This window comes from Sporobolomyces salmoneus (assembly GCF_050403485.1).
Source record: "Sporobolomyces salmoneus JCM6883 DNA, S_salmoneus_JCM6883_v1_ctg8, whole genome shotgun sequence".
NCBI lineage: Eukaryota > Fungi > Basidiomycota > Microbotryomycetes > Sporidiobolales > Sporidiobolaceae > Sporobolomyces > Sporobolomyces salmoneus.
In genome coordinates, this window is record NW_027481155.1 from 416750 (window position 1) to 429726 (window position 12977).

At 51.7% G+C, this 12977-nt stretch overlaps 8 protein-coding genes across 8 annotated transcripts; 4 read left to right on the top strand and 4 right to left on the bottom strand.

Moving 5' to 3' along the window:
• Positions 1–165: 165 nt before the first annotated feature.
• On the bottom strand, positions 166–1072 carry JCM6883_003485 (uncharacterized protein; the record flags this gene model as incomplete). The annotated part of the gene is made up of 5 exons (XM_076630191.1): positions 166–215; positions 280–403; positions 489–631; positions 710–862; positions 928–1072. The coding sequence occupies 5 exons, from the start codon at positions 1070–1072 to the stop codon at positions 166–168; spliced, it is 615 nt and encodes a 204-aa protein (XP_076489949.1).
• Positions 1073–1266: 194 nt separating this feature from the next.
• JCM6883_003486 (hydroxyisourate hydrolase) lies at positions 1267–2957 on the top strand (the record flags this gene model as incomplete). Its single annotated transcript, XM_076630192.1, has 8 exons — positions 1267–1533; positions 1592–1631; positions 1701–2052; positions 2182–2264; positions 2431–2521; positions 2585–2723; positions 2795–2832; positions 2906–2957. 8 exons carry the CDS (start codon positions 1267–1269, stop codon positions 2955–2957), a joined length of 1062 nt encoding a protein of 353 aa, XP_076489950.1.
• A 283-nt stretch (positions 2958–3240) lies between these two features.
• JCM6883_003487 (uncharacterized protein) lies at positions 3241–4245 on the bottom strand (the record flags this gene model as incomplete). Its single annotated transcript, XM_076630193.1, has 5 exons — positions 3241–3322; positions 3398–3473; positions 3549–3721; positions 3795–3922; positions 3994–4245. 5 exons carry the CDS (start codon positions 4243–4245, stop codon positions 3241–3243), a joined length of 711 nt encoding a protein of 236 aa, XP_076489951.1.
• A 477-nt stretch (positions 4246–4722) lies between these two features.
• On the bottom strand, positions 4723–5965 carry JCM6883_003488 (uncharacterized protein; the record flags this gene model as incomplete). Its single annotated transcript, XM_076630194.1, has 7 exons — positions 4723–4958; positions 5032–5182; positions 5250–5309; positions 5375–5416; positions 5492–5661; positions 5717–5720; positions 5942–5965. The coding sequence occupies 7 exons, from the start codon at positions 5963–5965 to the stop codon at positions 4723–4725; spliced, it is 687 nt and encodes a 228-aa protein (XP_076489952.1).
• A 139-nt stretch (positions 5966–6104) lies between these two features.
• JCM6883_003489 (D-2-hydroxyacid dehydrogenase family protein) lies at positions 6105–7002 on the top strand (the record flags this gene model as incomplete). Its single annotated transcript, XM_076630195.1, has 2 exons — positions 6105–6843; positions 6905–7002. The coding sequence occupies 2 exons, from the start codon at positions 6105–6107 to the stop codon at positions 7000–7002; spliced, it is 837 nt and encodes a 278-aa protein (XP_076489953.1).
• A 455-nt stretch (positions 7003–7457) lies between these two features.
• JCM6883_003490 (F-box protein) lies at positions 7458–10198 on the top strand (the record flags this gene model as incomplete). The annotated part of the gene is made up of 9 exons (XM_076630196.1): positions 7458–7509; positions 7579–7685; positions 7753–7946; positions 8013–8204; positions 8300–8473; positions 8541–8652; positions 8715–8803; positions 8876–9866; positions 9935–10198. The coding sequence occupies 9 exons, from the start codon at positions 7458–7460 to the stop codon at positions 10196–10198; spliced, it is 2175 nt and encodes a 724-aa protein (XP_076489954.1).
• Positions 10199–11034: 836 nt separating this feature from the next.
• Positions 11035–11371, bottom strand: JCM6883_003491 (uncharacterized protein; the record flags this gene model as incomplete). The annotated part of the gene is made up of 2 exons (XM_076630197.1): positions 11035–11110; positions 11199–11371. 2 exons carry the CDS (start codon positions 11369–11371, stop codon positions 11035–11037), a joined length of 249 nt encoding a protein of 82 aa, XP_076489955.1.
• A 239-nt stretch (positions 11372–11610) lies between these two features.
• On the top strand, positions 11611–12755 carry TVP23 (Tvp23p; the record flags this gene model as incomplete). The annotated part of the gene is made up of 5 exons (XM_076630198.1): positions 11611–11928; positions 11993–12130; positions 12209–12265; positions 12332–12487; positions 12627–12755. The coding sequence occupies 5 exons, from the start codon at positions 11611–11613 to the stop codon at positions 12753–12755; spliced, it is 798 nt and encodes a 265-aa protein (XP_076489956.1).
• Between the last annotated feature and the right edge of the window lie 222 nt (positions 12756–12977).

Sequence of the window (12977 nt, forward strand, 5' to 3'; positions counted from 1 at the left end):
TTCCTCGTTCAGACGCTCTCACTCCGACCCCATCCGCGCCTCTCTCTGAATTCTCAGTCTCTCACTTTCTCGCTCCCGTCTCTGTCTATATCGCTCACTGTTCGCTACCTTTCCTTGATCCCAAATTCCTTTTCTCGAGTTCCCTCACTCTCGTTCTCAGCCTCTTCACTTCCTCCTTCCAATATCCCTCTTCCCCACTCGTTGTTTCCTCTTCACTGTCCCTTGTACATCCTCCACGTCTCGACACTATACATCTCCCCTCAGGCGTTTCCCTCTGACTGTTCTCCCGCTTTTCTCGTGATTCTGTAAACTCCTCTTTCCCTACTTCGAGGCTCAATACGAGTTTGAGAATCCTCCATAACCTCAGGACGATTAACAGCGAGACGACCGATTCGAGGGGGCCCTGTCAGACGAACCAGAGTGAGGTCAGGATCTTTCGAACTTTTCGAGCTTGGCCTTTCTTCGTTCGCCGGGGAAGAGGGACTTACCCCGGAGCTGACCGTGAGTAAGAATGCGCCGATAACTACGAGGGCGTCGCAGAGATGCAGGAACCAATGAGGCGAGCCGCGTGGGAGATAATACGCGATTCCGAATGCGAGGAGGTCGAGGGGTATCTCGAGGAGGAACAGGCCTACGAGTCGTAGTCAGATGGTTAGTCACCAGTACGCGGGAAAACCAAGGAGAAGAACGTGAGAGGGGCAGGACTAACTGGTGATTGTGAGAGAAGCCCAATCGAGGATTTCAAAGATCTCTGATTGCTCGCAGGTTGAGGTACAATGACAAGAGTTAGAGGCGTCTAGATAGTCGTGTATGATCTCGGAGAAGGAGATGGCGAACTCGAGGGAAGAAAGGGCGATAATTGCTGCGGGGCCAAGCGAAAGGAGCAGGTCAGCGAACGTAACGTGGAAGAAAGACCTAAGTACTCACTCCAATGCCACGGGTTCGATCCGAGGACGAGTGCAAGCCGAGACCGTAGTAGTTGGAATGTCGAGAGATGGTCTACCGGGTGCTTCGAGGGATCAGAGGCGGCGAGGAGTGCAGAGAACCGAGAATCAGCCTGCGAGTCGTGCATCAACGAGTCACTGCCGAGCGAGTAAACCGAAGCCAGAGAGTGAGAAGCAAAGCGGGTCGTGTACAAAGAAAGCACGGATCGTCAGCAGGGAACGAGCGCTGTCGTCGGCAAGTCCGCACGGAGAAAATGCAGAGAGGTGAAATTCCAGGCTTGTTCGTTCGCCTCCAGCTGTCGCTTCGTCAATCGAGCGAAACATGCAACGAGACTCTGGTGCGAACTATTTCCCTGACGATCAACAAGCTGTCCCTTCGACTTCAACCAATACTCGTCCTTCTTCCCCTTCGAACCGTGCTTCAATTACTTCAACTAGACGCTCCGCCTCCTTCCAAGGTCCAATTTTAACCGCTCAGTCTGAAGTCGTAGAGAGAGAAGACGATTTGTGGGGAGTCGGAGGAGTAGGTAGTAGTCCAGAGAACGGAGGGAACGGGGTCACTCAGCCGACGCAGGATGCACGAAAGCGAGTAAGTCTTGCTCCTTTCGATACTGTTCCGAAAGCTCATGAGTCGAGTGTGTCGATAGGGTGGTAGACCTCGAGACAAAGTCTGGGAATTCTTCCAAGGTTGGTTTCCTTTTCTCCCACTCTAGTACTTGATCCGATTCGACCCTCACCTCAACCATGAACCTACAGGAGACCATTCCCTCGCGACCTGCAACTATTGTGAATGGAAGTCAGAGCATCCGAAACCTTTTCGTATGAAGGCGCACGTCCTGACGCAATGCGAAGGAATTCCCGAAGAATCGAAACGCGAATTCAGTCAGTACGAAGAGGAGAAAGTCAAGGCGAAGCGAGTGTGGGATGAAGACCATGGTCAGGACAAGGCCTCAGCACAAGGGGGTGTCGAAGCGGTTGGAACGAAGAGAGAAGGAGATGAAGAAGCGAATGTCGAGACTGGGGCTGGAGGACCTTCCACTTCGACAGCGAAGAAAGCCAAGAGGGGACAAGCATCAGTCAGGACTGCTCTCCCTCCTCCTTCACTTCCGTGAGTCCTCCTTTCGAAAGCTGAGTGTATGCGAAGCTGCCTGCCGCCGGCTGCCGGGGAAACGGAGGGGGATCTTTCGCTAACTCTTTCTCTCTCACCATTCACTTGCTGCAACATTTACCTCGATAGATCGAATATGACGCCAAGTACGGGTTCGTCTGTCGCTCAAAGTCCTGCAGCTCCAGCTCCACGTTCTCCAATTACTTGTCATGGTCAGTACCTCTCTGCCCTCCTCCCTCTGTCAGAGGAGAACACCTGAGCTGACTACCATTCGTACCGCTTATCTACTTCCGTCTCCTTCACTCTCTGCTCTCGACTGGTCTGCTCTCGCCTTCATTCAACTTTCTCTACCTCTCACTCCCTCGTCACTCCTCCCAGTCCTCGATTCTACCACGGGTAAACCAGCACCCGACATGCGAATCCGTTTAGATCGACTCAACACGAGCGGGTTCGTTCTCCAAGGTCAAGGGTAAACCCTCTCCCTCTCCCCTTCCCTCCTGATCCCAGGCTGACTCTGCGTGACGGAGTATAGTATCACGGATAAAGACGGCCGATGCGGCACCCTCCTGAACCCTGGGATGGTACTCGAAGTCGGAATTTTTAAGATCACTTTCTTCACGAGTGAATATTTCAACAATAGAGGAGTGATGTCCTTTTACCCTTTCGTCGAGGTGAGTCTGCGTGTCGGTCATTCTGTGAGGTCTGCGACGGCTAACGGCCTGAAATCGTAACGCGATCCCAGATTCCGTTCGAAGTGAGATCGCCGGATGAACACTACCAGTCCGTTCACCTTTCTTCCTTCGATATCGTGATCGTTGGCAGGATACTGACTCCGAGGTGTTTCACTCTGTAGCATTCCCTGCCTGCTAGCGCCTCACAGCTACACGACTTATCGAGGATCCTAGATTTCGTTTTCTCCTGTTCAAAGCACTTGACCCGCGCTTCGCTCGATTCTCGATAGGCTCGGCGTCGGGCTCAAGTCGTAATCACCGCAGACCTCGCGACCTTGTCCTTTCTTTCTGTCATTTCGTCGTTTCTTCCTGCTCGTACTTCCCGATTGATTCTGTTGCAATCTGTACCCTCTTCGCCAAGTCCCTTGGGATCAACGAACTCTCACCCTCTCAAGGCGGAAGAAGGAAGAGGTTCTTTGGGAATAGCTTTCGCTCAACTTCGATATGAGGGAATCGACTATTTTCGTTTCCAAACGACAATCTTTTCTCGGTTCTCGTGGCCTTCACTTTGTTTCGTCGGTACAGCGTCGTATACCTTCCTACTCAAGCGATATTTGGCGTGAGCTTTCCCGTTCTGAAAGCGATGGACAGCTGCGAGAAGGAAAGAAGCTCACTCGAAATTGGCCGTCAAAACTTCCTCGTACGCTTCCTCTGAGACTGAGAAAGGCGGACCTCCTTCCCTATCTCCATCTGCCTCATGAATATTCACCGTATCAGTACAGCCATCACTTGGAACGGACTGATGCAGCAGAAAATCGTGAGTACCGAGTGGGTATTCAAGCGTGATTAACACTCCTCCCGTTCTGATCAGTTCCGCGTATCGATCGCCCCATTTCCGTCTCCAATCAGGAGGGATCGCGCAGAAGAAGGTGAAGTCGTAAGCGAGAGAGAAGGGTTGTGGAGTTGAGAGAGGAAAGGAGAAGAAATCTGCTGCTTGACTATTTCGATCGTCCGAAATACGCGTCAGCTCGAACTACGCACTCCATAATGTTGGAAGCGGAAGGAACTGACAAGGAGACGTTCGTGGGAGCTCCAGACAGGGTTGCGAGATGCGCTTGGGCTGCTTCGACAGCGCGTGGAGAAAGATCGATTCCGACCGAAGGGATTCCTCTTGACGCAAAGTAGATCGCATCGTATCCCTACCACGTTCGAGCTCTGCATCAGCGCCTCATCGACATCACTTCCGAAATGAGAGGGAGAGAGAGCTCACTCTACCGCATCCAGCAACCAGCGCTTTCCCCTCGTCCTGCCTCAAATCTTCCCATCGAATCCCCGTCTCTCCCCAGTTTTCCTCGATCAACTCCCTCAAGCTAGGTTGTACATCTTTCAGTTTCGAGTCCCACGGAGTCACGTTCGATCGCCAGGCTTCATCCCAGGCACCATCGGCTTTCGCGCCCTGAGACGGGTCGGAGGCGAGGAGGGATCGAAGTTTGAGGATTTCGGCGGGCATTTGTGGGGGCATGACGGAGAGGTAAGAGTACTTGGTAGGAGGGGAAGAAGAGGAAGATGATCGGATCCTGGAGTGGGGACGATGAGAGGAGAAAGAGGAGAGCGAGGTCAAGGATCGGTGGTGTAGTAGCGTGAAAGTTCTTGCGAGCGTTCCGAGGTGAGACCGAGCCAGTTTGAGTCAAGAGAGGAAGAGGAATAAGGAGAAACGCGGTCATGATCTGGAATCGGTCTCGCAACAGTTGCAATTTCGTTTGCTTCCTACGTGGTATTGGTCGAGCGCAGCTCAACTCCAGGAGCTTTGCAGAGACACGAAAATCCGCAAGAAATTCGATCAAAGCGCTGACCTTTTTTCGCGGAATTCGTGACTCGGTGAGTGTTTAGACCTCTCCTTCGCTCTGACTGTTCACAACCGGTAGCCGATACAGGAACGCCATAACTATTCTTCAGTATTCGGTCTGATATGATAACAAGCAAAGAAGCCATTTTGATTCTATTCGAGTGTGTGGTATCCTCCTCCCTCAGCCGCCGCCGTCGTTCCCGATTTCTTCTTCGAAGGCGGTACGAAACTCTTCTGATTCGTTGTCGCTCGAGCCTCAGGCGGTGCGTGAAGCGGATCCGTTGTTGTTGAGCCAGATTCGAGATCTCGGTTCGTTTCGTCGTCGAGAGAGAATCGGGTTTGATAGGATCCTGGAGGACCACCACCGGCGTTGGGAGGAGCGGACCAGACTACGGGAACGGAATAAGTCGTCTCGTCAACAAAGGATACAGAATGTTGGAGACGGAATGAAATGGAGTTCACCAGTTTCGTTCCCAGTCTGACGGTGCCCAAAAGGCGGAAACCCAGAAGTCGCATTCAAAATCCGATCTCCCATTCCTCCTGCTCCAGCTCCTGCAAAGTTCGTCTCACTCGTTTGTCGTAATTGAGTGAGCGCCGTGAGTAGCGTCAAAGGCTGTGAGAACACCGGTTCCCCCTCGTTAGTGCAAGCAGGGACAGCGAGGAGGACCCAGATTACTCACCTTGAGCAGGAAGTTGACGAAGAAGAAGAACGTCAAAGGGGAACTGCCGAAGAGAAGTTTCTACGGGAACGAAACTTTGTCAGGTTCTCATTTCGCCTCGAATTCAGGATTCGGAGGGGACTCACGCCTAGATCCAAGAATACTGATCCTCCGAACAAGAGCAAGAACTGTCCACGCAAACAAGGACGAGCTCGTTCAGCCCCCACTTGGAAGGGCGGGAGAGAAAGCTAAGGAGAACTCACTGTCGAGAGCGCTTCAGAGGTGACTTGCGCTTGCTGAGCTGTCGCTAATCCATACAGAGCTAACGGGATATTCCATTGAGGAACTGAATCGGAATAGAGAGCTGCAAGAGATGAAAGAGCTGTATGACCGATGAGGAGACGGCTAAGGTCGAAAGAGGGTAGAGAGTCCACTGCAATGGGATCATAGGTCAGCGTTGAGTTTCATCGGTGATCTGAGGGGCTTACTGGGCTGTTTGAGGTGAATGCGAGTGATGAGCAGGTAGCGAAGAGTTCCACGAGTCCTGTTTCTCCTCCCGACCTCTCCTATCGGATCCCTCGGACCGACCACTGTATCTCGACTACCTATCGCCTCGATCTCGCAACCGATCCGCCGCTGTTCTTCCCTTTCCTCCTCCTTTTCCCCCACTCTTTCCGACGTTCTCCTCCTCGCTCTCTCTCCTTCTCGCTCACCATGAGCCGTCCGAGGCTCCTCATCCTCGATGACTACACTTCCTCCTCCACCACGCTTGCCGACTGGTCTCGACTGACTGAGCCGCCTCACTCGCTTGAAGTCACCGTCCTGACTCAACCTATTCCTCCCTCTTCACTCGTCGAAACCCTCTCTGGCTATCCAATGATCCACGCCATGCGAGAACGAACGAAACTCGATCGACCCCTTCTCGAAAAACTGGCGACAACCCTCAAGTTGATCACGACTACGGGCATGCGAAATCGCGGAATCGACCTCGAATGCTGTAAAGAGTTAGGGATCACCGTCAGCGGTACAGATTCGGAGGAGACGAGAAGTGCTAGTGGGACAGTCGAACAAACTTGGGCTTTAATCCTCGCGCTTTCGAGGAGGGTAGTGAAAGAACATGAGAATTTAACGAGACCGTCTGAGTCGAGGGGTGAGGTCTGGCAGACTGGAGTAGCGACAGGGTTAAAGGGAAAGACACTAGGGCTGATCGGAGTTGGAAGGTTGGGGAAACAGGTCGTTCAGGTGGGAAAAGCGTTTGGAATGAGAGTGATGGGATGGAGTCCAAACTTGACGAAGGAAAGAGCAGAGGAAGCAGGAGTTGAATTGGCGGGATCTCTGGAAGAGTTGATGAGGACATCAGACGTCGTATCTCTACATATCATATTGTCGGAGAAGACGAGAGGAATGTTGGGATACAAAGAGGTGGGATGGATGAAACGAACGGCGTTCCTAATCAATACCTCGAGGGGACCTTTAATCAATGGATACGACCTCCTCTACGCCTTGACATATGAAAGGATAGCAGGAGCTGGACTGGACGTCTTCGATGACGAGCCGCTACCGAAAAATCATCTACTGAGAACGTTCGACAACGTTGTCCTTTCTCCTCATATGGGTACGCCTCACCTCTAGGTCTCCTGCGCAGAGTGACACTGACTTGTGTCTCGCTGTGATAGGCTACGTCGAAACTCCACAGTACGAAACTTGGTTCAAACAAACTGTCGAAAATGCCGAAAACTTTCTCGACGGACAGCCTATTCGAGTCATGCAATGACCTCTTTCGCCCTCTCGCGCCGGTCTCATTACGAGAAGAGGATGTATCGATGTTCTGGTGAGTTCCGGGAGAGAGGCTGGGGGTGAGCTCGGTGGAGCGAATGTCTGCGAAGATTCGGAAAGTCGTTCGAACACCGTAGACATTGGCTCTGTGTCGCTTTCTCGGACGACCCTTGCTTGCATCAGTCCTAAGTGTCTCAATTATATCGCTGTCAGGAGCAGCGAGGCAGGGACAGCACTTGAGTCGTCGTCGTGCGACAAGGAGACGTTCGGTGCCAGTGACTAGTATTCGGCAAAGTGCAAACGAGCGGGTCAAACCAATGCTGCCTTGCGAATCGTCTGGTCACTGGCCGTGCAGTAAAATGGCGAGGAACAGAAAGATCGGATACTCGAGTGATGCTGCGAAACGACACACCTTTCTTCTTTCCCTCTTACCACCACCATCCAACCTCGAAAATGCCTAGGAAGGCCAAGGGTCCCTCTTTAGCTACTACTGATGACTCTCAAGGTATGCACTCGGCGCTGCTGCAACTCTATCACTCGAGAGATCGTCTCATCAATTGAAGCTCTTTCTCAGGTGCTCCTCCCCCTCCTAAACGCGCTCGCAATGCACAATCACGCGTAAAAGGTAGGAAAGGAGCTCTACAAGGTGTACTCGAGTTACCGATGGATCTCATCTGGGAGGTGAGTCTCTCCTCTCTCCTCTCTCTGAGTTGTTGATTGAACTGCTCCCTCCCTCGCTCCTCGACAGATCTGCACTCATCTGGATGTCGGAGATCTCCTCGCTCTCTCAAACACGAACAACTCTTTCCGTTCAGTCGTGACGGGAGAATCTTCTTCGATGCTCTTCAAACGAGCTCGTCTACGAATTGGATTGCCTGAACTACTCTCTCCAATGCCGGATCTACGATACGCAGAGTTGATGTTTTGGAAAGGTTGCAACATGTCAGTCTCCTGTCTCGCGTTCGTTCGTCGAGAAAGAAGCTGATTCTCCCTCTCTTCGTTTTCCAGTTGCGGGAAATCGAACGCAGGCAAAGTCGATCCGTCGTTCCGTGCTCGTATCTGCTCAGCTTGCTACAAGGACAAGTTCTTCGAGCCGGGAACGGACCAATTCAACAACGCCGAACGAGACTTGAATCGTTACACGACTTTCTGCACGCATCCCACGGTCGCTCTGAAGCGCAACAGCGCAGATAGAGGCAAGTCAAATTGAGACTAGCATCCTTTTCCCTTTCCGCAGAAAGGATCCTGATGTAATTTGAATTCTCGTCAGGTTACTACATCTCGAGTTTCAAGAGGATCTCTGCCGAACTGGACGCCAACTTCCCGGCTTCCGCAACGAGTCTTCTGCCGTGGGACGACAACCAACAAACTCAGATCGACATTGAAGACATTCGTAACCGAGGTGGTGAGGTTGATGAAGAAAAGATTGGAGAACTCGAAGCGGCTTTAGCCCGGCGCAAGTCTGACTGGTAAGTCTAACCTTGGCGTGCTTCGCTAACCGGCTCTGTCGCTCACGCCATCGCGAGCGATCTGCAGGATGCTCCACGCCTCGATCACAGCCGAGGAAAACCCCGAATCGCTCACTCCCGAGGGAGATTTCCAAAAGTGGTACTTCGAATTCCACAAAGATCGTGATTTACGAGACAAGGTAAGCTTGATCTCGTACCAGATACATCATAAAGTCTCCAACCCATGCGATGAACCCGACAGGATGCGCAAGCTCTTCAGGGATGGTTGAAGACGATGAAAACCAAGAAAAGTCAAGAAAATGAGAATAGAATTTCGAGTCGTCGTCAAGAGTGAGTTCTTTCCTCTACAGAGCATCATCACATGCATATGCTGAGACGAGGCAAATTGTTTCAACTGCGCAGGATTGAACGTCGCTTCGAAGCGCTGGGTTTCGAAAAGAGTGAATTCGAGGATGACGATTTCCTCAACCACCCTCAAGTCAAATCTACTCGACCTCTCTCCGATCGTACCTTCTCGTCTACCATCGAACCTCCTATCCGCCAAGTCCTCGAAGACAACCGTCGCAAACGCGTCCGCTCAATCTTGCAGAAGCAATACGAAAAGTTCGTCAAGAAGCATTCCGACCGAGAATACTTCCCTCCTTCGAACTTGTACATTCGATTGCCGATTCTCGAACCCGTTCTCAGCGACGCATCACAAAACCCTTCGAGCTCTTTCACTCTTCCACCTGACATCGCAGCTTCTGCTCGACAACAAATCTCGACACTCGTTCGTGATCGCCGCGAGAAGCTTCTCCGCACGATCGTCCCTGCCTACCTCGACCTCGCCGAAGACCTGAAGGAGGATGGAAAGAAACACGGAGAGGAAAGTGTTCCTTCGACCTCGAAATTCTGCCCCGTCGACAAACTCCCTCTCAAACTCCCTCGTCTGCCTCTATGGATCCCTCGCACCGACGACAGACCTATCCTCGCTTCCGATGAGCAACTCACAGCTTTCCTCGAATCGTCTACACTCTTTATCGAATGTAGCGAATGTCGAAGAGCCTTCTCCGTTCAAAAGCTCTTCAAGCACTTCGCGTCAAGCTGTAACAACTCATCAATGTTCCTTCTTCTCTTTCGACCCGTGGAGAATGTGCAAGATTGGATGAGGGTCGGTGAATCGGACCAGGAGGGGAAGAAACCTTTCGCTCGAATCGACAAGGATGTTCTCTCGCTTTCGCTCAAACTTCAACAACTTATCGAGTCCACGCCTCTTGTCGTTGACGAATCGAAGCAACTTCCTTCACTCGGCGATGACTATTCGCTCGGAGAGGAGAAACCCGATTGGTTCGACGTCTCGCTCCGTTGCGTCTGTCAAAGTGCCAGTGCAGATGACTTGTCGCTCTCAGACATGGTGAGTCGCACCTGTCACTCGATACCATACCTGGAGCCGTTCAGTCTGATGCAATCCTTTGTTCTCAGTATCGTCACATCGTCGACAACTCGTCGAAGTCCAAGAAATGTAAGGTCACGACGTCCGTCAATTACTCGACATCTTATCGCCAACGCTGGCGCGAGCTTCGAGACCGCAAGCACTCCGAAACAAACGAATTCGTCGACGGTGGCATCGGGAAGATGTCCTATAGCGAATTATTGGATCTCCTCTTTCCATCCGATTTCGATATCACGTCAGAAGGAGAGGCCGAAGGAGAGGCAGACGACACTGGAGGGTGCATCGTCATGTGAGCTCAGAAGAAGAGGAGATTCTGAATAGGAGGAGAAAGGAAATAGAAGAAGTTCTCGCTTGAAAACCACGAACCGATACTTTCTGTACGCGTCTCTTGTGTTCTCGTTCTCGTTCTCGTCAGTCAGTTTTGCAATTCTGAGTTACTCTACTGGCAGTTCTTTGCAATGCCTGACAGATCCGAGGAGAGAAGTGTGTGATTTCAGCCTCAGGAAAGGCTGCAGCGAGCGATTCGAGGTCATCATAGCGTTGCGAACAGAGATTGTGCAGCACGTCGAAGATCCGTAAATTACTAAGGGGAAAAAGCGATTCTATCCAAGTCCAGGAGATTCCTCGAGCATTCCAATCCCGCGAAGAAAAGCGTTCGGCTGGTCGAAGCCTCCTCCTTCCGCGCTAACCTCCTTGAGAGCTAACATAATCGTCGAAACAGTCACTAGTCTGCCACCGAGTTTGAAGGAAAGTGAAAGACCTCACTAGTTTGAGACGACCCTGGGTTCGTGGAGAGTTGGCTTGCGAGTTGCTACATCGTCAAACGACGCTCATCCACTCCAGTCAACCCACCACACGAGAGAAGCCACCGTTTTGCTTTCGAGGTCGTTCGGGCGTGGCGATGTTGCGGGTAAGGGGGAGAAGAGAGTTGCGAAGAAGTTTTGTTTCGAAGCGAAAATATTTCGTTTCGTCTTGCTCAGCGCGCTTCTCCTCTTCCGCGAAAGTGTTGCTCGCCTCCTCCTCCTATCGACTGGTGTTCTTGCGCGATGCTCTAGCGAGTTGACTCAATCTCTTCTCGAGAAGCCTGAGACTCTTCCTTCTCCCCTCGATCCCGCTCTTCCCTCATCTCTCAATGCTGCTGAATACGTTCCCCTTCTTCTTCTACATCGTCCTGAGGAATAAACACCTTCTGAGCTGCCATGAGTCTGCACAAAGAGCGGAAAGAGAGGGAGAGAAAGATCGATCAACAAACAAGCGAAAGAGAGGGCACGAGAGAGCGTGTGGTGGACTCACACTGCACCTTGGATCGCCGCCAACTGCCTCATATCGTTCGCTTGATCCGCTGCGACCCGAGTCAGGTGGGAAAGTTGCTCAGTTCGTTGAGACAACAAACCGAGTTGGGACGACAAATACACGAGAGATTGAGTCTGCGCGGAGGTTTGTTGTGTGGGCTGGGAGTACGACATGTTACCCAGGTCGTTAGGCGCGTAAGGCGAGTGAAGGGTCGGTAGGCAAGCGACGAAACGAAGCTCTCTCTCTTCTCCTCTCCACTCGACGCGACTCCAAGCTCAAGACAATCAGTACATCTTCATCGACACCTGAACAACCTCTCTCGCTTCCGCCGGGCTCAAATTCGCTCTTCTTCATCTCCCCACCCGTTTCAATCCTCCTCATCTCGTCACGACCTCCCCTCTCCCCTCAAAGCATGGCGTACAATCCTCATTCCTCCTCCTCAAACCTCTTATCCGACTTGAACGGACTCGAAGGTCAAATCTCATCCGATGAACCAGCTCCTCCTTCTCGGAAACCCCAGCAGCATCTTCAACCCCCTTCCGCCTCTTCCTCTGCTCCAAAGCCACCACCAGCAGCCACGAGTATGAGCAGCGCGGACGACCTCGAACAACAATCGATCTGGAAACAATCGGCTCATCCAGTCGCTTTATTGTTCCTTTTTCTGTTTCGATGTGCCGCTATCGCAACTTATCTTCTCTGTGGATTCTTCTCGAGTTCTTATGTCTTCTCTGTGAGTCAACACTACCCCGTATCATCTTGAGAGCCACGAGCTGACGTGAGGTGAGCGAGATCAGACGGTCTTAGTCGTAGTTTTACTTTCTCTCGATTTCTGGACCGTTCGAAACGTTTCAGGGAGGGTACTCGTCGGATTGAGGTTCTGGAATCAAGTAGATGAGGACGGTACGAGCTTTTGGGTGTTCGAATCGAGGAGTGTAAGTCACTTTCTACACTTCGCGCGGAAAACGAGGAGAACTGATTCTGGTCTCGCATGTTTCCGGAACGGACGGCAGCCTGATCAACCTGCGAACAAGGTCGATGCAAAGATGTTCTGGATCGCAATGTATACTGTGAGCTGAGTCTCTCCTCTCTTATCTGCCGGAAATGAGCTCACTCTTTGATACGTTCGTTATTAGTTCCCTGCGGCATGGGTTCTGCTGCTGTTCGTCGGGATCCTCAAGTTCAACTTGTCTTTCTTACCGATTGTCATGTTGGCCCTCGTGTTTAATGCGACGAATACGGTCGGTTATACTTATGGTGAGTTCCTTTCACTTTCGTTCTTCTTCTGCATCGTGCGCTGTTGCTGATGAAATCGCCGCTCATTCGATCTCACTGTTTTCTCTCAATAGCCGTAAGTCGACACTACCCGAGTCGCCTCTTGTGCAGAGTCAAAATAGGTTTACTGATGTTGTTCGTTCGTCGTTCTGACAGGATCGAGACGCAAAACGAAGATGGGCAACCGGAATGGCCGCGAACGGAATGCTTGGATCGATGGGAGGGTTTGGAGGGTCGATTGTTACTGGGTTGGCGAGTACCGCATACTCAAAGTTCTTCGGTTAGAGGAGGGAAGGGTTGTCTTTTGCAGTTTTGGAAATTCCATTTTTTCTCAACGGGAAAACAGCACGATCAACGACCTGTTGCGAGCGAAAGTGAGGATGATCGAGAGAACTCGTCGTTTGGGTCATCATCGAGGTCGAAAGTGGGTAAATGCAAGACCCTGTCGAAATTGGGGAGAATGACACGAAACATTCGCCTTTCACTACAAGTTCTCGACGACTTCGA